The sequence below is a fragment of the Arachis hypogaea genome, chromosome 7 (genome assembly GCF_003086295.3).
Source record: "Arachis hypogaea cultivar Tifrunner chromosome 7, arahy.Tifrunner.gnm2.J5K5, whole genome shotgun sequence".
Classification (NCBI taxonomy): domain Eukaryota; kingdom Viridiplantae; phylum Streptophyta; class Magnoliopsida; order Fabales; family Fabaceae; genus Arachis; species Arachis hypogaea.
This window is the reverse complement of record NC_092042.1, coordinates 13813747-13838009: the sequence shown is the minus strand read 5'-3', so window position 1 is coordinate 13838009 and position 24263 is coordinate 13813747. Positions and strand designations below refer to the sequence as shown.

The 24263-nt window shown below is 30.1% G+C and overlaps 2 protein-coding genes across 2 annotated transcripts; one reads left to right on the top strand and one right to left on the bottom strand.

Moving 5' to 3' along the window:
- Window positions 1–9539: 9539 nt before the first annotated feature.
- Window positions 9540–10408, bottom strand: LOC112702548 (15.7 kDa heat shock protein, peroxisomal). Its single transcript, XM_025753638.2, has 2 exons — window positions 10202–10408; window positions 9540–9990 (listed from the first exon to the last, which is right to left on the bottom strand). Exons 1-2 carry the CDS (start codon window positions 10341–10343, stop codon window positions 9695–9697), a joined length of 438 nt encoding a protein of 145 aa, XP_025609423.1. The 5' UTR covers window positions 10344–10408; the 3' UTR covers window positions 9540–9694.
- A 9290-nt stretch (window positions 10409–19698) lies between these two features.
- Window positions 19699–23443, top strand: LOC112702547 (mitochondrial succinate-fumarate transporter 1). The gene is made up of 3 exons (XM_025753637.3): window positions 19699–19997; window positions 20315–20761; window positions 22621–23443. The coding sequence occupies exons 2-3, from the start codon at window positions 20333–20335 to the stop codon at window positions 23155–23157; spliced, it is 966 nt and encodes a 321-aa protein (XP_025609422.1). The 5' UTR covers window positions 19699–19997; window positions 20315–20332; the 3' UTR covers window positions 23158–23443.
- Window positions 23444–24263: the final 820 nt, after the last annotated feature.

Here is a 24263-nt window from a genome sequence, read left to right as displayed (position 1 = left end):
TCATGGTCAAAGCCGAAGTCTTTCCAATGAGCAAGAACATGACAAGGTTCAAAGCAAAAGCACAAAAGGAGTTAGTCCCAAAGAGGACGAAATCCATATGGAAACTAAAGTTATCCCTGAGAGAAGGGTAATCCATAAGCGGCGAATGGCAACATCGAATGAAATGGAAAGCATGTTGCTTATGGTCTTGTTCTTGAAACTCTCCTTCTTGAAGAGAACACCGATGGAGTAGATACCAACGGGCATGAGAGCCTTCAGCATTTAGATGAAGGAGACGGAGAGATAGATATAGGTGAAGTTGGAGAACAAAAGAGAAAGAGAGTAAAGAGTGCCAATGGAGAGCATGTTTGCCATGTTTTCGTGGGTTCATTGCTCTCTACCATAACCACTTCTTTCTTTCCCAATAGGTACAACGCAAGTGGATCAGAACTAAAATTCGAATCAAAGTTCGATTGAATAAGGAAATTACGAGAAAAATAAGAGATTCGAGCAACGAGAGACTCAGGAGGTGGTGACCGAGGAGGGATAGAGTCTAGAGATGGAGAGGAATCAAATGCTGCGTTTTTTGTATTCTCCAAAACGACACAGTTTTTAAACCTAAGTTCAGAAACTAATTTGCCTTGTTTGTACGCATGGATAACTGACCGCCACATGTGCTAGTCTATGTTTCTATGTCACCATTTTTTATTTGTCATTGATGTAAAAATAAGGCCAGGGACTGATTTGTCTGAGTTAAATTTGGGAGAGTTTTTTGTGTATTTCAAAAGTTGAGGGACTAAAGTGTCCAATCTTAAAAATTTAAGGAACTGATTTAAGTAATTATTCTGAATTATATAATAAACTCAATAAATATCTTTTAAGTAAGGATTTAACTAATATATATTTTTAGAATACATGATAAAACTACTATTGATATAAATTTTTAAATATTTTTTTAAAAAAATATATTAAATATTTAAATTTTTGTATTTTTTAAATTATAATCTTAACATATCTTTTTGAGATACAAATTAACTAAACTATTTAAGTAATAATAGTTAAAGAGAAAAGGTATTAACTCTAATAATTAATTTGGGAATTAACTCTTTATTTAATCAATACTACTCATAAGCTTTGATACTAGCTTAGTACTCATTAATAAGGAGTAATATTGTAAAGGATAATGTTAAGTAATTAATGATTTTTTTTAAACAACATGAATAATTATCAATAAAATAAAAATACATTATATTTTCAAATTATTTATCTAAATCTTAATATTAAAATAACTATTAGTACATCTAGTGAAATAAATATCTGATATATCTATTATTCATATTATTCACTAACATTATTGATTATCTATATTTTTTCTATTGTAAATATAAAATGATTAAAGTTTCACTCTAACCCCTAAATATTTCGGTAAATGACAAGCTATTTTCTAACAAAACTAAAATGTTATGTTAACCCCTATAATTTATTTTGTTTGATATCCTAAATTTTTTTTGTTCATATTCATTTTGTTAAAAGACGGATTATCACTCATCAAAAATTCAAAATAGCTAGGAATAGGAGGGAGGTTTACTCATCTAAAATTTTAAATTTATAACCACAGGTCCACAGCCCACAGCCCTTAGGCAGCATTTGGTTTGAGAGACATAAACACTGAGATATAGACATAGTGGTATACGGTGACACATGTCTGCTGTTTGATTTGTTAAGATACAGATTTTCGAAGAACACGGGAAGACACAGATGGACACAGAGACATTAAATTTGTGTACCTCCAATTTGGTGAGACACTAAAACACAACTTGTGAGACACTAATTTTTTACTCTTTTACCCTTATTTAAATTTTAAAATTTGTCCTCTTATCTCCCCAAACCTTTCTTTTTTCTCTTCTTCTTTTAGATTCTATAACTAAATTTATCTTTCTATTTTCTTCAAAAAAAAATTATACATTTAATTTTTATTTATTTAAATTTTGATTAATCTTTGATAAATTCTGAGCTTTAGTTTTTTATTTTTTTCAAAAAAAATATATATTTAATATTTGAATGATAATTTAAGATGATATTAGAAGAAATAAAAAATATTAAAAGAAATAAAAATTCAATGGTGATGACATGTAGTGTTTGGGATAATGGATGTACAGTAATAATAGTAAAATTTGTGGTAAAATGAAAGATAATTCAGTCTTTTTAAAATATGCGTGTCTTGTTATTTATTTTTATCTAACACAATATATAAACACAAATATTTTATATCCATATCTTTAATGTCTATGTCTTTGTATCTATATCTCATCATATACATCAACCAAACAGAGCCTTATTATATTCGTATTCGTTACAGACTTACAGAAGTATTGCGACTTTTCTCTTCTCTTTTATTTTTCTTCTTCTTTTTTTTTTATTTTTTAATTTTTATTTTTTTGAACGAACCCTTTGTCTAATGATTAATAATTTATTATCCAATAAAAATGTTCTGTATTGTGTTAAGATACATTCGCAACGGGGTCTTTTATTTCATGGTACATTTGTACATTAATACCACACCCTTTCCTCGTGCCAAAATATATTAACATTTATACATTTAATACAACATATAACATATAACATAGTAATTAATTTATATATTCTGAGATATTTAACAAATCATCACAACGTATACAAATCTACAATAATAGACATTTCCATCAAATTTATTTTGTTAGGTTAAGGGAAAAAAAATAATTCTTTTTTTTTCCTTTCCAACGAGGGCTAGCTAAGCTTGTTGGTGGAGCCCACGAGAGAACAAATGGTTGGGTTCATGGAAATTCCGAAACGCATTCAATTCAATTGCAATTTGGTTTGCATAGTTTTAGAAGGAAGTGGAAAAAGGAGCTGAATTTGCTCATATCTACTAATAATAACAACTACCCTTTGACATATTCATGTGAGTGTAACTAGCTATGATCATCCTTGCCCAACTACTACGATTTTTATGTTCATTAATTAGTTTGGAATATGTCAAAGGTTATTGACATAGATGGTGAAAAATGATACCATAGCTAATAAGGATCATGCTTGAGTTTTATTTTCACTTTGTTTAATTTTGATGAATAATTTTTGTTTTTTGTATTTTGGCGAATTCATTGCATTCCGTCGATCATACCTAGAGGGTTTAATTTAATGTATTAATTATATGATTGATTGAATAGCGAAATTGTATTCAATGTAACATATTCTCAACTATGATTAATTGATCATCGCTATTTTGGCCTTTAGGATTCTTAATTATATGCCAAAAAAGCTTAGTTAATTATATTCAATTACACCCACTATACATACATTTATTCTGGAAAAACCCTATATATTATTTTTTTGAAAAGAAATTCAACACAACAAGATGAAATATAAAAAACAAACACAAACACCAAAAAAACAAAAAACAAAAAATCTACAAAAATAGTAAAATCAATTTACAATCAACCCATTATCATTTTGGGTATTGCTATCAATAATTAAATAAGTCAATATCTATAAAACATGGACACTTCGTTGAGTTGCTGTATTCGCGTGTCGAATATATTTTGGCCAAGATATTCATCGACACGCGTGTCTGTTGTGTCTAATCGTGTCTTAATAAAAAATAAAAAATTCTTCTTCAGACACGTTTGGACACACCTAAATACTATCACGTGTCAGCGTGTCCAATCTTATTCTTAACATATATTCATGATATAATTAAAACAAAAAATATTTTAAATATTTGATATAATTAAAATAAGATATTAAAATAATTTAAAAAATAATTTATATTTTAATATTAATAAAATATCAAAATATTATTACAATTTATCTAAAAAATATTTTATATTTTATATATATGCGTGTCTCTGTGTCTTATAAGATTTTAAAATTTGTATATCGGCGTATCCAGTGTCGTATCGTATCCTGTATCTGTATTAGTGTTCGTACATTATAGATCAATACGATACCACTCTTTATAACTCAAGAAAAATTTATTAATAAAGACATCAACACATATCTCTTTGTTTCTAAATACTTTTTTTTCTTTTTTTTCTAAATATTTTATGTTACCACAAATAACTCAATCAACTATTTCTTATATATTTTTTCTTAACTAATTTTTTCTATCCAACTCTCAAAAGTGTTATTTTTTTTTTTTTGGTTTCCCACGGTATCCCCCAACCCGGCAGGTCAAGGACTAATCCGTCGCGGTACTGAGCTCCATTTAAGGGTTTGCCGCTGGCCAATGGATTGCTGCATGCACAAGGCGGGATTCGAACTCTCGACACTTGCTTAAACGGACTAGTGAGCTAACCACTAGACCAACCCAACTTGGTTCTCAAAAGTGTTATTTGATGCAACTCTATTTGATGCAACTCTACATATCAATAAAGTGGGTTCAATTTGATGGAGTTTGAGGTCAACTTTCACTCTTTTGAAGTCAAACCAACCTGATAGAGTTTCATTAACGTAAAATATTACGAGGCCTCTATTTTCATTTTCATTCTTAATAAAAACAGAAAAATAAGTTTAAAAATGTTTGCTAGCACACAGTTAAAAATGTTTTCATTCAAAAATATAAAAATCATAAATATTTTCACAAACAAATAATATTTTTATTTTTTTTAATAACTCAACTCGCAAGAATCACTGAATTTGAATTAAAATCGGACTTTGCAAAATACAAATTGCAAGCACCGCTAAATAGCATTTTTTAATATTTTTATGTATATCTAAATTATTTATTAATAGTGTAACTTTTTTTGGGCAAGAAAATAACAGAGCAGCTAGCCTGAAGTAACCTGGCCCAACCCATCACTCTGAATTATTCAACTAAGAACATTTTCGACCATAAATAAATAAAATAAATAAATAGTTATAATAAAGTAGTGGATATTATAATTGAAATAATTTGCTCCAACTTTTCTAAAAAAAAAAGAATTATAGAAAATTTGAGTCAATGAAAATTTTTTTTCAAGTACTGTTTAGTTGACATGAATGTAGTTTGATACTGATACGGATATTAAGGGAGAAAAAAAATCTAGAGTATTCGTTTCATATATGTGGTTATTAATTCATCAATTCATGAAAGGACACTAATATATTCTTATTATAACTTTATTATAATGCCATTTTGTATGGGAATTATAGGGCCGAAGAAGGTGCATCATACTTTTGAGGATGTGCAGTTCAATAATATATTAGATTAGGTCTATGAGATCATTATCACTACTTTGGTTTTGGCATGTCTTCATTGTGCATTTTATGAGATGCAAACAAGAAAAACAGTTACAATGGAGTGGAGATAGTTTGTTTAGACTTCTTTGTGTGTATGCTTTTACACACAACTTTTTGTGTTTTACACACTAATTTTATTATAGTAAATGATTGATGCCAAATACCTATTTTTAAGAAAAGTACTATTTTGATCTCTAATATTTGGACTAAATTTTAATTTTATTTTTTATATTTTAAATGTTTTATTTTTAAATAATTTTAAATAAGTTTAATATCGTCCAACTATTAAATTTAGCACTAATAATTAATAAAATAAGTGAGGTAGATATTAATAATATTACTAGCTAAGTCATATATTTTTCTATGTAATAATTTATTAAAAAAATATAACAAAAAATCTTCTTGTAACAATTTTTTTTTTCAATTTTCTTTTTCTACAAAATTTTAAATCCTAACAATCAATCCTCAATACTTTAAAATTAAAAAAATTATATCAGTGATCATTAGTAAATTAATTTTATTTATATACTGAAATTAAATATTATTGGCTCTTCAATATATGAATTATTTGTGTTAAATTTAATAATAGGACACTATTAAATCTATTTAAAATTTATTCGAAATTGAAATAAGATGTTAAAAATTTTTTAAAACTGAAATAAAATATTTAAAACGTTAGAAATTAAATTAAAATTCAATTCAAATATTAGAGATCAAAATAATACTTTATCCTAATATATATTGTGATAGGAAGAAGTCACAAGGTCATAGATGATTGGACAATGTATCTCTATGATTTTAAAATAGAAAATAAGAATTTGAGTATTAACATAAAAACGTACAAAACGTAAAGTTAATGAATTGAGTATCAAGACATGCATAGTAGAATAATAAATATTCAATAAGACAATAACCATTTTTTTGCCAACCGTATTATGGTGAAGAGTATATTTTAATAAAAATAAAAATACTATATATAATGTATATATTCTTTTAAAAAATTTAATTCCAATTTTCACTCATTATCTAACTCTGTTTTTCACCAAATAAATTCCTTTTCCATACAATTTCTTTCATTTTCATTTCTAACTTAACTGTTCAAGAGCACAGAGGCAAATGTACAGATATTTCCCACAAGAAACAAAGGTGAACAAGGCAATTAAATATTCTTTTGTCAATAATAATCATGAGCCACAAAAATAAGTCTTAACATTCCAAAATTATATAAGCTCAAGTCAACATTTTAACTTTTTAAGTCACTTTAGAGCTTAAACCACTAATTTGCATTGGGTCCTTTATTTGTAGCCCTCTCTACCATTCTCCCCACTAGCTATTTCTTCCAACCTCAAATTTCTTTGGAATCTTGTTGGTCATTTACTGCCAATTAGACAGCTTCTATATAGATATAGTGATGTATCATATATTCATATTATTGATGAATAATAGAGGGATAATAATACATCGCCTATTTAACCTTAGCATTTAGCAGTTTGCATGAATTATGTTATTATCTTTCTTGTAATATGTTGTTGGTCATCAATTATGCTTATAACTAAATGGATATAAGTCAATCTTAAAAATAATTTAAAAATATAAATTATTTTATAATTATATGTTAGAAAATTCTATATTAATTATCTTTCTAAAAACAGTATTTAAATTAAAAAAACCCTTAACCCTTACAAAAAAAAAAAGAAAAAGAAATAAGTATTTAATTTAAGTTATTTCCTTGTAAGTAGATGTAGAAGTGGGTCGGATTATCCAACAAAAATTCGTGGCACAATTTATTTTAGACTTAACTTGCTTCGATTCGTTTTATTAAATAAGTCAAACTTAAAATTTTTGTAAAGCATATTAGTTAAAAAGGTTAGAATATAGACTTTAAAAAACTTACGAAATTCATTGAGTCAGCTCGTGAAAATATTTTTTTATAAAAATAAATTATTTTTAATTTAGACTTTCAACTATTTACTTATATTAAATACAAAATAAAATTAAAAAATTAATGATCAAGATTAGTTAAAATTGTGACATTTTTGTTTAAAAAAAATTTATAAATTATAAGTATGATTATAATATGTGACTAACGATTGATATAAAAATAAATTATACTTTACAAATTATAAATTATAAATTTTAAAATACATTTATGTCAATTTAAAATCTTTTAGTTTATTGTTTTGAGTTATAATTTTTTTCAAATAGACTTGTGGATTTGTTAGTTTTTAAACAGAATGAAGTATTGAACTCAAACCTGAAAAAAAAAACTATGAAAAGTAATAGACACAAGCTTGAATTATTTATTTAGTATTTAGTTACAACATAAAACAGATTCATCAAAACTAAAACTCGACTCAACCTATTTCTATTTATACTTATTACTAGCTTGATTCGGTTCAACCCATTTCTACCACTATTTATAAGTAATCAAAATCCAATTTTTATAAACTTTATACCTCATTTCTACAATTTAACATACATGCGTTGCTAATTAAATATGAAAGAGTTATAGGTGTATATTACCATAAAATCATTTTAACCCTGTGATTTATTTTAATGGAGACAAAATTTTTTGATGGGACGAATTACTTCTACCGTTACAGTTTTGTTAGCACAATTTGACAGCTCAAAATCGTACATTTTTTATAGATATACAATTTATTATAAATTTAATTATTCTGTTGGTCTCTATAGTTTTGCAAAATTTTCAATTAGGTTCCTATATTTTTTTTCCTTTTAATTGAGTTCTTGCACCAATTTTTTTTTTAATTAGGTCCCTTTTAACAGTAATCGGCTTAATTTTATAGAGACCCAACTAAAAAAAAAATTAGTGCAGGGACCTAAATAAAAGAAAAAAAAGTGTAGAAACCCAATTTAAAAAAAATTGGTACAAAGACTCAATTAAAAAGAAAAAAGTATAAGTACATAATTAAAAATTTTGCAAAACTATAGAGACCAACATAGTAATTAAACTTTTATTATAATTATATTTTTGATAAGTATATTTCAGTATATTTGAATTACAGCGAGGTTTTAAACATTTTTTTTGTTTTCCACGGTATCTCCCAACTCGATAGGTCAATAACTAATCCGCCGCGGTACTGAGCTCCATTTAAGAGTTTGTCGCTAGCCAATAGATTGCTGCATGCACAAGGCGGGATTCGAACCCTGACACTTATTTAAACGGACCAATAAACTAACCATTAGACCAACCCAACTTGGTTAGGTTTTAAACATTTTAATACAGAGAATACTCTCTCTTCTAATTTTTTTTTTTATCAAAATTGGTTCTTTTTGCTCCATAAATTTCACCCTACTCAAATGTTCACATGTCCATGTGTTAGTACTTAGTACACACTTCAAATTTAGCCTTAGCTTACACGACATTCCGCCTTTTTCTCATCTCAAGAGTTTCGGGTTCGAGTCCTATCAGCTGCAACTGAAAAGAAAAATTAGTAAGTATATGAAGAATGTGTAGGTATGTATTGTGTACCTAAAATTGAGAATTGTCTAATCTACCGACAAAACAAAATTTATATCTGTACAATTCTGAAACATCTATTTAAAGAATACAAATAAATTATAAGTTGGACTAAATTTACCAGCATAGACATATTGCCAACGAATTTACAGTTCGTCCCCGAGCATCCCCAGGAGAAGTCCCGTTGCCTAACTCACTGAGAAAAATAAGTTGGACTAAATTTAAAATCGTCCGCACCACCCAATTCATAGAATTACAAGTTTATCATTATTTTTTTTAATGAAAAATGATAATTAAAAATATTTTAAATTATAATTTAAATTATATTTTATATTTGATTGATGAAAAATTTAAAGATGTTTAAAAAATATTATTTTATTTTTTACAATGTTAATTTTATTATTTTATTTTAAAAATTTTAATATTTATGAATTTAAAAATTATAATTTTTTTATATTTTTAAAAATTATAAATTCATTAAAATAGTTTTAAAATTATATATATTATTTAATATTTAATAATTTATTAATAAAAAATAAAAAATTAATAAAAAAATTAACAGACCTAGCCTGCCGTTAATGGAACGGAAAAAAATTTCGAAACCGCTCTATTAGAGAAGCAGAACGTACTAGCCCGTTAAATGACAAATTTTTAGGAGGACAGACCGGGACGGACTAATCCGTTTGCCTCATTTCAAACTACAGATAAGACAAAAATGAATGAAATTGAGGAATTAGTTCTAAAATTTTGGTGGCAACTGTTAAGTAATTTATAGAAGTTACACACGGTTCGCATAAATGATAAATCTAAGAGTAAGAAAGAGTAAGATAAAGAAACTCTTTAATTAACCACGCAATCGTTTTTTCTTACATCAAACATTTTACATCACAGGATACATCTTTTTTCTTCTTTTCATCTTTTGTTCTTTGAATTCTTATTATTGACCTTAACAATTTTTTTCCAAAATGATCTTAGACTTCAGAGCTTGCTAGTAATGTTAATGTTACGAACTTTAGGGGATTTAGGTGATGCATCTTTAGGCACAACAACAGTGAGCACACCATTCTCAACATGTGCCTTAATTTGATCAATCTTCACATTCTCTGGTAACTCAATTGCCCTTGAGAAATCACTTTTTCCAGTTGTCCCTCTCTCAGCAACATGCCAGACAGTGTCTTTCTCTTTTGCTTGATTCTCCTCTTTCCCACCTTCACCTTTGATGTGAAGAACATTTCCCTCCTCAACTTGCACCTTTATCTCATCCTTGCTGAATCCTATATTATTATTATGATCCCACACACACACAAATCATAATCAATTAACCAATTTATTATTAACAATAGATTCTAATAACATTGATCTAAAGCTAGATTAATAGAAAATAAAATTTTTATTGTAATCTACTTGAGATTAGAACAGGACTTAGTTTATTCAATCATACACGATGAAGTTATAAGTGATTGAGTTGGGTATAGTTTTATTTACCTGGAACATTGATTTTAAAGATGTGGGAAGTGGGGGATTCAAGCCAATCCAGGAGTGCAGTTGAACCAGACCATTCTCTGAAAATAGGAGGATGACCCAAGAAGAATCGTCTAAAAGGGTATCCGAATATACCATCACCCATTGATAAAGCAGAAAAATTTATCAAGGTCTTGTGAAATCTTGTGATACCAATTTTATATATATATATATATATATATATATATATAATAAATTTGTTGTCCTTAGGATAAGAGTTTGTGGTCAGAGACACTCCAGAATGTTCTATGATTCTTGGTTCTTCATGAAACATCATGGTTCTGGGTTCTTCCTGAAGGAAAGTGATGAAGTGCAAATTGGTTTTCCAACACTAGCCCGTTCTTTTTTTGGGCCTTGTAATTTGTTTTTAGTGAAATTTTGAAGTTATGGGCCCAATGGATGGTTGGTCTTCAAACTATTCAATACCGTCCCAAAAAAAAAAAACCAGAGACCAGTCTCTCTCTCCCCCCTTTCAGACATGCATGTATACAAAATTTGTGTTCATAAAACAATACTACTGTAGTACATAAAGCACGCCCACTCCTCTTGTTCATATTCTTCTCATTTCTCCTTTTTTTTTTATTTATAAAATAGAGTTGCATTTGTTTATCTCTTCGGTCCTAAAAATCTAAATAAGTTAGATTGTAGTTTGGTTATCATTAGATTTGGAAGAGGATAAGAAAGGCAAAAGAAAAAAGTCTTCTTTGGTTTCACATAGATATTGTCAATAATTTCGTTCTTACAATCAAATTAAATAATCGTCAAAGTCTTTGTTCTTATTTTCAATGAGCATCTCTTAATTGCATCAGCTTGTAAAATTTTCTTTCAAAGGAGAGAAAAAAAAATCTCAACATTACTGTAATTTTAACTACTTATTTTTCTGTTAATTAGTTCATGATTTTTTAATTAAAATTTTATTATCTTAATTTATTTTTATTTTAAATGGATACTTGTATTGTTTATATATTTACGGAGCTTGTGAGAGCATAGTAGAAACATCCAACGGTAAAGATAAAAGGCTGATTGAGCTTAATATTGGTAATTTAATAAGAGGAATGGAAGATAATTATAAAGTTTTCTACGCGGTTAGATTCATAACGTAAGAAGTAGTACGAGCCAAAAGAAAGTTGACTGAAGATGGATGTTCAGAATGTAGAAGATAATTATAAAGGTTTCTACTCATTCTCTTAGCACTAATCTTCCTTATAGTTATTTTCTACTCATTGAATGTCCATTCTCAGTTATCTTTTTAGCTCGTACTCCTTCTTGCATCATGATGCATGATGAATCTAGTCAAGAAGTTTTATAGTTATCTTCTATTTCTCTTATTAGGTCATTAATATTAAGTTTGACTATCTTTTTATCTTCATCATTTGATGCTTCTAGTATACTTTTACAAGTTATAATAAATGCATAGGCAATACAAGTGATTAGAAATAAATTAAGATAATAAGTTTTTATTTAAAAAAATGATGAACTAATTAACAGTTAAAATATCGGTGATTTCCTTGTTCTTGTACATTGGTATGAATTTTGATTATCTTAGCACCAATCTTTTTTTTTATCTAATAAAATATTTTAAATGTTGAGACTATTTCCGCTCTTTCTTTTCCGGCGAAGAGAGAGAGAAAATTTTATAAGCTGATGCAGCTAAGAGGGTCGTTGAAAGTAAAAACAAAGACGACTATTTAAATTTAATTGAAAGAACAAAATTATCCGTTATTAATATCTGAAACGAAAGAAGAATTCTTCTTTTCTCCTTTCTTACCATCTTTCAAGTTTATTGATAATCAAGCTACGACTTTTCATATTTAAATTTATAGGACCGAAGAGATAAGCAAATTCCTTTTGGTTTACCAAAAAATAGGAGAAATGAGTAAAAGAAGAAAATGATCATATGAGAGGAGTGGGAGTACTTTATATACTACTGCATTCTAGAATTTTAACTCTATTCCTGATTTGTTCTTGGTTGATTAATTCTGTTACTAGCTTATTACTTGATGATAAATTGATTCGGCTCATTCTTACTTATTCTTGATTGAATAACTGTTTCATGATAGTGAATCAACTTATTTGAGTTTTAAGTTTTTATCTTTAAAAATTTTGTTAATCTTAGTTAAAAAAATTGTACTCTCCTGGTTAATCTTAAAAAAATTTGTTGCTGCTGTGTAACGTTTTATTGTGTTATTTATGATTTAATTGTTTGTATTCTTGCTGCGTAACTTTCAGTTTTTTCTATTGGCGTTGTTACTTTGTTTTAAATTTTAATTGGTGTCTTCGTCTTATAATGTATTATAATTTGGTGTAAATTTTCTACTATCTTTCTATTGGCGTTATTACTTTGTTTTAAATTTTAATTGGTGTTGTCGTCTTATAATGTATTATAATTTGGTGTAAATTTTCTACTATCTTCGTTTTAATGGTTCAGTTATTCTTTTTTCATTGTATTAGTTTTTGTGGTACAAATTCTCTTGATTTAAAGTTTTTTTTGCTCTGGATAAGCCTCTATTTGGCTTAGATGAACTTAGATCTCGTTTTTATATATGCACGATATCAAAAATATTATCGGTATATCAAAATCAGTTACTAAAATTATTTATTAATGTATTTGTATATAAATATATATGTAATTTAATTTATTTTTAATATATATTTATATTCCAATATATATTTTATACCAATAATTAATTTTAGTAACTAAGTTTAGTATACACATAACATAATGAAAAAATACATAATTATATATAGTGTGGTACAATTCTTACAGTAGGAGTACGTACTCCTCATCTAGCGCCCGACGCTCTGCTAGGGTTTCACTGCGCCCCCTCCATGGTTACACCTTTCTTTGTCTTTTCTTCGTCAAACTCTTTTCCATCTTCTTATATTTTTTATTTTCTTCTTAATTTCTTTTCCACTTAACTCCCTAATTTTCGTTTTCTCTCCCAATTTTGCTCTTTTAATTTATTCCATTTTCTAATTCACTCATTCCATATATCTTATGTCTCTTTGGAATCATTGAATACCAATTCTGATTTTCTCTACACCATGAGCAACAAATCAGAGACTCAGAACCCTCATATAATTGCTATGACCTTCAAGTGGCACCCAAAGAAATATGAAACTGCTCTCGTGGAATTGTCGGGGTTTGGGGAGACCCCTGACAATCCACAATCTTGAAGGGATTTGCAAATCCTACTCCCCCGAGGTTGGTTTTATCTGTGAAACAAAAAATTAATCTCGATAACTTGAAAGAAAACTAAGATCTTGTGGTTTCAAGGAATGGTTTATTGTAGATCCGGATGGATTATCAGGGGGTTTGGCAATGGCATGGAGGGATGGTTGCACTGTTCAGATTTTACAGCATGGTAGATTTTTCATTGCGGCATCAGTTCTGACAGCTGGTTCTAATGATCCTTATGGTGTTCTACGTGTTTATCTCAGTTCAAATGATCAACATAGAATGGCTCAATTTGCTGAATTAACTTCAGTCACCCAACAATTCGATGGTAAGGTTGTGTTAATGGGGGATTTTAATGCCATTTCTAATCAATTGGAGAAAGAAGGTGGGGGTGCTAAATCTCCTTCTTCTATTGAAACCTTTAATAGTTTTATTGATGATAATTTCCTGATTGATATTGGTATGGTCGGAAGACCATTCACTTGGTCAAATAGACGGAGGGGTGATGAGTTGATACAGGAAAGACTGGACCGATTCCTGGTAGGAGTTGATTGGCAGCAACTCTATCCCAATGCAACGGTTCTTAGACTGTTAGAATCAGGCTCGGATCATGCCCCTCTTCTCCTAGACTCTAATCCGAGAATTGAGAGATCTAAACGCCGATTCAAATTCCAAGAAAGATGGTGTTCCAATGATGAAATACGCCAGATTATTAGAGAGGTTTGGCATGAACAGGTTGATGGTTCAGCCATGTATATCCTAGCTCAAAAAATAAAGCGTTGTCGGCATAAGATTGTCAAATGGCAGCAAGAACACAGATCTAATTCGAAGGTGGAGATTGATTTACTACAGTCGAAATTAGAGGAACTTCGTTTAGCAGGAATTCATGGAGGCGACATCATTTCAGAAATAGAGGACAAACTTGAAAAAGCATTGCAAAATGAGGAATCTTATTGGAAAGATAAGTCTAGAGTCAAATGGCTCAAATCTGGTGATCAGAATAGAATTTAGAAATTTAGAAATTTAGAAATCGAACCCGAAGGAATAGAATTTGGCAACTAACTGGCAATGATGGTGAAGTGGCTACTTCAAATGCTGATATTGCTTCTATGGCTGAATCTTATTTCAAGGACATCTTTTCCTCCACTTGTCATGAGAACCCTGAACCTCTGTTTACTAATTTTGAACCTAAGGTTACAACTCAAATGAAACGTAGGCTTCAAAGACCAGTGACTATGGAGGAAGTGAAACGCGCAACATTTATCATTCATCCTCAAAGTGCTCCAGGAGATGATGGTATGACAGCAAAATTTTTTCAAAGCTTCTGAAACATACTTAGTGGTGATGTGTTTCGAGCAGTTAAGAGCTTCTTTTCTGGGGGCAGAATCTTGAAGGGTTTTAACCACACTCAGATCTGTCTTATTCCCAAGATTTCTGATGCTAAAGATATGACTCAGGTAAGACCAATAAGCCTATCTTCAGTCTTTTACAAGATTATCTCCAAAGTATTTGTACATAGGCTTCAGAGTATGATGAATAGACTAATTAGCCCTACGCAGAGTGCTTTTATTAAAGGCAGATTAATCTCTGATAATATCCTAATTGCTCACGAGTGTATGCATTATTTGAAGAACAAAAAAAGGGGTCTCGAAAATGAAATGGCGCTAAAATTAGATATGAGTAAGGCATATGATAGGGTGGAATGGCACTTTCTTTGGTTTATACTGGAGAAGTTTGGTTTTGACACTCGATGGATCATGTGGATTCGAGAATTAGTGACAACTGTTTCTTATTCTATTATTGTGGAAGGACAACCTTATGGTTTCTTCAAACCAAATAGAGGTATTCGACAAGGAGATCCTCTATTCCCCTATCTTTTTCTTTTTTGTACAAAAGGTCTCTCCTTCTTGCTACACAAGGCAGAACAAAATAGACTAATTCAGGGTCTTCAGATACATAGACGATGTCCCAAGGTCAACCACCTCCTGTTTGCTGATGATTCCATTTTATTTTGTAAGGCTAATCCTGAAGCATGTTCAAATATCCTGCATTTATTGAATTCTTATGAAAGCATAAGTGGCCAGAGGGTAAATCTTAATAAATCTGCTGTATTCTTTAGCCACAACACTCCATCCACTACTCGTACACTACTGGCTAACTCTATGAATATTAATCATATTGGGGCTCAGGATAAATACCTTGGTTTGCCTTCTACAGTCTCTAAATCGAAAAAGGCTTCTTTTAGTATGATCAAAGAAAAGGTTCGGAAAAGAATCCAAGGGTGGAAGCGCAATCTTCTTTCGTCAGGTGGTAGACACATATTGCTTAAGGCAGTGGGAGAAGCTATTCCTATTTATACATTGTCTTGCTTCAAGTTGCCTGATGGTTTAATTTCGGAAATTCACTCTCTACTTTCTCAGTTCTGGTGGGGACAAAAAGGTTCTGAAAGGAGGATGGCTTGGATTAGCTGGGACACTATGACGCGCCCACGAAAAGAAGGAGGCCTTGGATTTAAAGATCTCAGAATCCAAAATCTTGCGCTTTTAGGCAAACAGTTTTGGCGACTTGTAACACAGCCTACTTCCTTATTATCCAAAATCTTAAGAGGTAAATACTTTAGCAATGGTAATGCTATAACGGCAGAAATTGGAGTCTTACCTTCTTGGGGATGGAGGAGCATACTGGAAGGCTGAAAGATTGTTGAAAAAGGTCTTAATTGGGCTGTGGGTACTGGTGAGGATATCCGAACCTTTGAGGATCCTTGGCTGCCTCCTCCGTATCCTTTAATAATTTCTGACATGCCAAATAGACAGGCTATTTCTGAGTTGTTTCCAAGGGTTAAAGATCTAATTACTGAAGATAGAAATTGGAATCAGAATCTCATTCAAGAACTATTTCCCCAAGACGTTGCAAACAGGATTTTGTCAGTTAAAATTCAGCAGAGTAGGGACAAATTGCAATGGGATTTGAACAAATCCAAGCAATATGATACAGCTTCAGGTTACAGAATTGGCTATTTATTTTACCATCCGCCTCTGGAGCTTTGCCCTAATTATATGCAACAGAAAAAGCCATGGATTGATCTATGGAAGTTGAACTTGCCTCACAAAATTAAGCTATTTATTTGGAAAGCTCTCCATGGCCGACTTCCGGTGCTTGCTCAGATTCATCACCGCATTCCATCTATATCACCAATATGCCCTTGCTGTCATGAAGCAACGGAAACCGTCACTCATTGTTTGATCGATTGCTCTAGAATTAAAGATGTATGGTCTCAGAGTTCTAACGACTTTTGGACATGGTGGACTGCATCAACAGAGATACTTAACTCGTTGAAGAATGCTGACCGTAATCCTCAATTGCTTGCCATCATTTGCTGGAACTGTTGGAAAGCTCGCAACCAGTTGATTTTTGAAGGTTCTACTTCTATGCCGTCTGCCATTCTAGCAAGCTCTGTCAAGTTGCTCCGTGAAATCCAAAGAACTCCCAGTTTAGGTCGTCATCTTCATGAGACAAGCTCTTAGGTGCATTCAATTTGATTTATCATTATTTCTTCTTTAAGATTTTTCTTCGTTTTTCGACCACACACCGTTGGATGAATACCTTCAGTGTAGTGTTTTTGGAAAATCCCCACCTTTTATTATGTTGTCCTGCTTTTGGACATCTTTGTATTTCATTTTTTTTAATAATTAATGAAATATAACCTATTATCTTTGGGAAAAAAAAGTGTGGTACAATTCTTTTTCTTATTCTTGGCCTTTTGATTATTGAGTGGTTGTTTTTTGTTAAATTGTTAACTAATTTTTGTTGTTAATAAATAATGGCTTTTCGTCTGATTATTATTTTTATAATTTTTTTTATTTTTATCTGATTATTATTATTTTTTTATAATAATGTATCTGTATAAAATAATTTGGCTTCTAATTCTTTCCGTTTCAATGATATTTCTAATCCTCCTATTAGATTATAATTGTAATTATATTTTAGTATTTTTATTTATATTTATTTATTATTTTATTCTAAAACAGTTATTTCGATTGAACTATAGTTAAATTTGTCGAATTAGTAAAGCGATAAATCAATAATTAGACCATAACTGGTTTGATTTTTAAAATTTTACTCTTTTTTTTTCTATTCATACACTGAAGGTTGAAGACAAAAAAACGACGAGTGAATATTCATTCTATTCTCTGATCATTTTTTCGAAAGATTACGAAATTTCGATAAAAAAATTCATCCTTTTCAGTTTTTGATATTTAACTTTGAGATTGGTTAGTTTCTCTATTAATGATATCTCTTTAGAACATATTTATGTGGTACGCCAATTGCAAATATATCTTTTATTTAATTTTTATAAATAAAAATAATTAAAAAATTATTAATATTTTTTAGTTAATATATTTAAGAAAAATAATAAAAAAACTAAATAATTTTGACAATTATTATTAAAAGATAATAAAGTTTCTAAGAGAAAAAAATTATGAATTTTAATTAATTTTTGATAGATAAATTAACAGCTTAAGACTTGTTTTGAGGTAATTATTAGGAATTGTTTAAAAAATTTTTTCTCAAAAAAGAAAAAAGAATAAATTTATGACTCTTTGAATTTTCAACATGACAATTCTAAACATTAAATATATAAATTAATTCGACTACATTAAATAAACAAAATATTCAAATAATACATAAATATTTATAAGTTAGTGACTTAATAATATTAATCAAATAAATTTTAATATTATATTAAAATTAATATTTAATGTGTTTAATTCAATTTGAAAAACATTTTATAACCGTACATATAATGTTATAAACTATTTAGATTTATAATTTTAGAGAAATTTTTTCTAAGAGACGTGAAATTTATAATACTTGTTTGCTCAATTCTTACTCTTCCAAAGATGCTCCATTCTCTAATTATAATTAAGTAAATTTTTTTTGTTTTATTACAAATAAATATTTAATTAATTAATAATGATAATAAATATCACGAACCTAGGTTACATTTTAGAAATAAAAAAGAATTATTAAAAGTTTTAACGTAAATTGTTACGGCCGTCGGCCCCTCCTTTTTCCAAATTACAGTTGTCCCTTTTTTTTTTTCAAATTACATTTGTCTGTCCCTCATAACTCATAAGTCATAAGTCACATGCCTAACTTGTGTTATGTCCCACTGCTGACTTTATTTGTTACATAGGTCACTTTTATAAATAAATGTATTAATCCAAATGATTTTCTAATTCATTCTATAAATTTTTGATGTTTTTTCACTTTAAAGACCGATGATTCTATTAAAATTAGAATATATATTAATTTTTATTTTTTAAATATTTATAGATGTTTTACTAAAATAACTCTAATATAAGACTCAAATTAGTTGAAGCTCATCTATTTAGTTCTTATGAAGAGACATTTGTATATATTTCATGGAGTAGTTTTTACCCCATAAAATAATCTTGTTAAAATAAAAAATGAAAAATTTTAAGAAAAATAAATATAATATATAAAAAGTAATATTAAAACAATTAAATTTAAGAAAAGTATGAAGAGTCAATGAAATATTTGTACAATGTATACAATGGAAATTTAGGGAGTATTAGAGATATAACTATTAGTGTTATCTTTTCACATCAGCTTAGAGTTCTAAATCTGAAAGGTCAAAAATTCGATCATTGGTGAATTCCAAAATCAATGTAAACTTTTGGGAAGATGTTTATTATCCCTAGTATTCGAATGATTATTCTAAATAGTATAGAAAATGTTCATTTTGTAACTCAATAACCTATTATACACATTGTACAAATAATTCATTGTCTTCTAACAGAATCCTTAAATTTATTATATAAGGTAAATAAGAATTTCTCAAAGTAAACTCAATCAAAGACCCTCCTGGCTTTCAATCATTATTACTTTTTTTTCATCTACTCACATCATGAAAATAATTTTATAAAAGATAATAATTACGATATAAATGCATATTATGTTAAATAATATTAAAAATAAAGTCAGTTATTATAATTGAAAGAGTACCAATACAGCAACAGTCTAATATTTTTTAATTACTATTTTTAAATAAAGAGATTTTTACATAATAAGTCACTTATTTTATTACAATAATAAATAAATCAGAATCAAAATCCGTGAACAGGTGCTTTATAAAATTTAATTAAAAAATATATAAAAATTTAATAAAAAATTTGGTAAAACCAAAATAATTAAACCAATAAAAAATTCTGATTCTGCATGTGCGTGACAAAATCCCGAATTTTTTATTTTCTTTCTCAAATAACAAAATAAACAAAAGAGACAAGATTCTGTATCTGAGTCCACCACCCTGCGCCTCGCTCCCTTCAACATCAATTCCTCTGACGAAAAACAAAAAGAAAGAAACACAAAAATTGATTAATTTTATTCTAATTCTAAAATTTATAAACACCAAAGGAAGGAGGGATTCTCAAAAAAGACAGAGAGAGAAGCGTAGAAGACGCACCCACCGCGTGCGAAGCTTCCTCCGCCTCCGCCGCCACTCCTCGGTCGCAACCTTCTTTGCAGCCTCGTCGGTCTAATCGGCTGCACTTGAAGGTACTCAAAGCTCCCCCACTGCTTCTTTTTTCTTCTTTATTTTAATTTTCAGTTTTCCTAGTATTTAATTTGTGCATTCTTTTTTCGCATGTTAATGTTACTAGCTTATATAATCATTTTGATTATCTTTACTTGTTCACTGACATTGGCATGATGAAATAAATCAAAGTAGAAATTTTTAATTGAAAAATGAAAAAGAAAGGAAAAAGAAAAAGAAAAGAATCAAAAGATTAAGTCATCAATGTATACCTTTCATTGTTGGTAGCAATTTTTGTTAGTTGGTTTGAATACAAAACAAGGTTAATCCAAATTTGCAGAGCAAAGTTTGATTAGTGATGAAGCAAGAGGATGGTGGTGCAAAAGCACAAGCACAGGGTAACCTAAATTCAGCTCCAAAGGCAGCAATTCCACCTTACATGAAAGCAATCTCTGGCTCCCTTGGAGGGATTGTGGAGGCTTCTTGCTTGCAGCCAATTGATGTGATCAAGACCCGGTTGCAGCTTGATAGGTCAGGGAACTACAAGGGGATAGCACATTGCGGCACCACCATTGCCCGGACTGAAGGCGTGCGTGCCCTGTGGAAGGGCTTGACGCCTTTTGCCACTCACTTGACCTTGAAGTATGCATTACGGATGGGATCCAACGCGATGTTTCAGTCCGTGTTTAAGGACCCCAAGAGCGGGAAGATCAGCAACCAGGGTAGGCTGCTTTCTGGCTTTGGTGCTGGGGTGCTTGAGGCTCTTGCTATTGTCACGCCTTTTGAGGTTTGGGAATTTTATGTTCTTTGATGTGTAATTGTCAATGTCATTAAGTAATTATGCTGGTTTATGCATATTGGACTATGATTAAGTAGCATATGAACCAAAGTTAATAAGTATGACTTCATGAAGGGAAAATCATATAAACAACTTCTAAGACTTTCTTGCTAGCAACCAGTACTAGTCTCTGCATTTTCACTTTTTGATATTTGTTTAAGTACTTGTGGTTTGGATCAACAGCATTTAGTGCTTAGGTTTTTTGTAGATGTTAAGAATTTGAGGAGACAATTTATTTAGCTTTTATCATAGGGCTCTTTATAGGCATATATTACTTTGTCTAGATATTTTCCTTTGCATACTTTGCTATTAAATAATTAGATCTTGATGGTTCAAAATTATAACCTGATCCTTTCTTATATTGTTCCTGTTTGTGTTTGTTATCTTGACTTATCGGTACTCTAAATACCTAATTATATGAGTCCCCGTTGTGCCTTTTAAAACATTAACTCTATATTCCATTGTTCCTAGTACTATAACTATGCTTAATTATATTTATAATCAGATTGAACATGAAATCTTAAATTTTATGTTGAATTAGTTGATCAATGTCATTTCGATTATCCGAGGATTCCTTTTACACTGAACTACAATTTACAAATTATATTTCATCAGATATTCATGCCCATATTATCTGCCTGTGCCTTGTGATAGACTAAAGTTTAGTTGTTTACAAATGACATGTTGATAAACTGTTTGGTGCAAGGTCCTGGTTGAACACATAGGATTTTATGTCTTGGAATTCATAGTTTTACACAGTAGCCTTTGTTGGTTAAAAACATTTTCAAGTTCGTATCTAAATTCTATTGGATGGTTGGATAACATTCCTTTAATGTCAGTTGTACTGGTTGTTCTTGGAATTTTAATGAATAAATTCTTACAATGTCAATGGTCATATTTTATTTAAGCTGCACATGGTCTGTCAGATCATACATGATGCATGGAAATTCTTAAAGATTTCTTTTTAAAATGCCAAGTCAACTTGACTAGTGGCTAAGATTTGTAAAATCTAATGACCATTAATTGTGGTAAGTGCTAGGAAGAAGGTTTGTGCCTTGACCCTTAATAGTTTATATATTTTGTGTATAGTACAAACTAATAAATCATGTCATTGATTTACTTGGGTGTAGCATGTTACTATGCATTCCCACAATGCTACCTATTACATACTCAACTCAATCAATTGAAAATGCATCCACAATACACTTACAAACCGGCCCATACTACTTAAATGTCGTTGGTTCTCTGATCATGGTATCTCATAATGACTGTTAAGAGCTTTTAAGATTACAAACCTTTGAGACCAATGATAGGACTAGTACTAAAAAAATAAGCTGCAGATATGTATAGAGATGGGTGTGTATGTATCTTGATTAGAGAGATCAAAGTATTCAAATGTTACTAACACGGAGAACCCTTCCCTCTTTTCCTTTCTCATTTTTGTTTTTCGCTAACTTCTTGTTGTCTCTAGCTCTTTCTCATGCTTTCGCGTGAACTACCAGCAGATATTGTCTGTGCATTTGCCCAATGATATAAATGCACTATTCATTCGAGGCCTAATTGCTAACCTGCACATCCTCCTTTTAATTCTTCCTAACATAGTTTTGTGTGTTGCAATGATGAGTGCATGACTAAATGATACTTTTTTTTTTGAATTTTTTATCCTAAAGTAATTGTAATAAGGCACTTTTTTTTTTTCAAGAAGAAAAGAGAGAGTTAACATTGGTGTTGCTATTCAGCATAAGGCATCACTAACATGTTTGGCATGTGGTTGCTCATGTTCATAATATGTGTTCGTGTCTTTGTAGGTTGTGAAGATTAGGTTGCAGCAGCAGAGGGGACTAAGCCCCGAGCTTTTAAAATACAAAGGTCCCGTGCATTGTGCTCGAATGATTGTGAAGGAGGAAGGCATTCTTGGGCTTTGGGCAGGGGCTGCTCCTACTGTAATGCGTAATGGGACAAATCAAGCTGCCATGTTTACTGCCAAAAATGCTTTTGATATACTTTTATGGAGCAAACATGAAGGAGATGGAAAAGTACTCCTACCATGGCAGTCTATGATTTCAGGGTTCCTTGCTGGCACCGCAGGCCCTATTTGTACTGGTCCCTTTGATGTGGTGAAAACAAGGTTGATGGCTCAGAGCCGAGAGGGGGGCGAACTGAAGTACAAGGGTATGATTCATGCCATCAGAACAATATATTCGGAGGAAGGACTTCGCGCCTTATGGAAAGGTCTGCTGCCTCGGCTCATGAGGATCCCGCCTGGCCAGGCCATTATGTGGACAGTGGCCGATCAAATCATTGGTTTGTATGAGAGGAGACATCTCAAAATGGCAGAATTATAGGTAATGTACTAATATTTTCTTTCTTTTCCTTTTTCTTTTTGGCAATCATTAGTTTTTTAAGCCAATTTCAATGCAAGGATAGAGTTAATAATCATTTTTGTCCTCTTTCTCTAAGGCTTATTTAGTTAATTCCATTGAATTTGATGAGTGGACAATTGGGGTCCATATAAAGCTTAGTGAATAACTAGCAATTTTAGCCTTAAACAATTTTCTAAATACTTGCACTACTAGCTAGCAAGTCATTTTATGCGAAGTTGTAGCAATCTGGAATAAAGTTTTCATGCTATTTTCTGGAGTGTATTTATATTGTTTATCAGTATTAAAATCAAAAGCAGCATTTAAGAAGTTGAAGCTTTTCAACAATGTGGTGGACGATGAAATAAATAGCGCCAAAAGAGAACTATTAGCTTCCCCTAATTTCTTGCCAAAGCCACTCTTTTGCAGCCTGTTTGTTTGAACCGGGAAACATTGGACTCGCCCAAATGTTCCACCAACACCGCAATAAAGCATTACAATCTTCTTTCTACACTAAACACTCTTGATACGTACAAGCATAAAATTATAATTGTTATTAATTAATTTTGTATTTTGGGGGTTTCAAATTTCACCTTATACATACAACATTTCATTGGTTAGTGGCAAATTCTTAACTGGAGCTTAAATCTAAAGCGGATTAGACATTAACCTATCGAGTTGGGAGATATTGTAAAAAATAAAAATAAAATATATTTAACTAGAAATAACGGTTTTTTTGTATTAACTAAAAATAATGTTATTTTGGGCCTCAACATTATTTTTCTATTATGGTGCCCAAAAACTATATGGATTACGGACTCATTACATTAACTGACGTGGGGTTAGCTCATTAGATGGAGAAATCAAAACTAAATTTTCAATGGGATTTAGTAAATCTGTCAAAAACGGAGAACAAAAAATAAGCCTTCACCAACCAGGCTTTGTTTACTTTAAACATAAAGTTGTATTTCTTTGCATCATATGCAATGTTTTTCGCCAACCAAAAACTAATTCTTGAATTTTGAAATGAAACGGCCACTAATTTTATTTTACTTTTCATTTTTTTAAAAGACAGAAATGAAACAAAATAA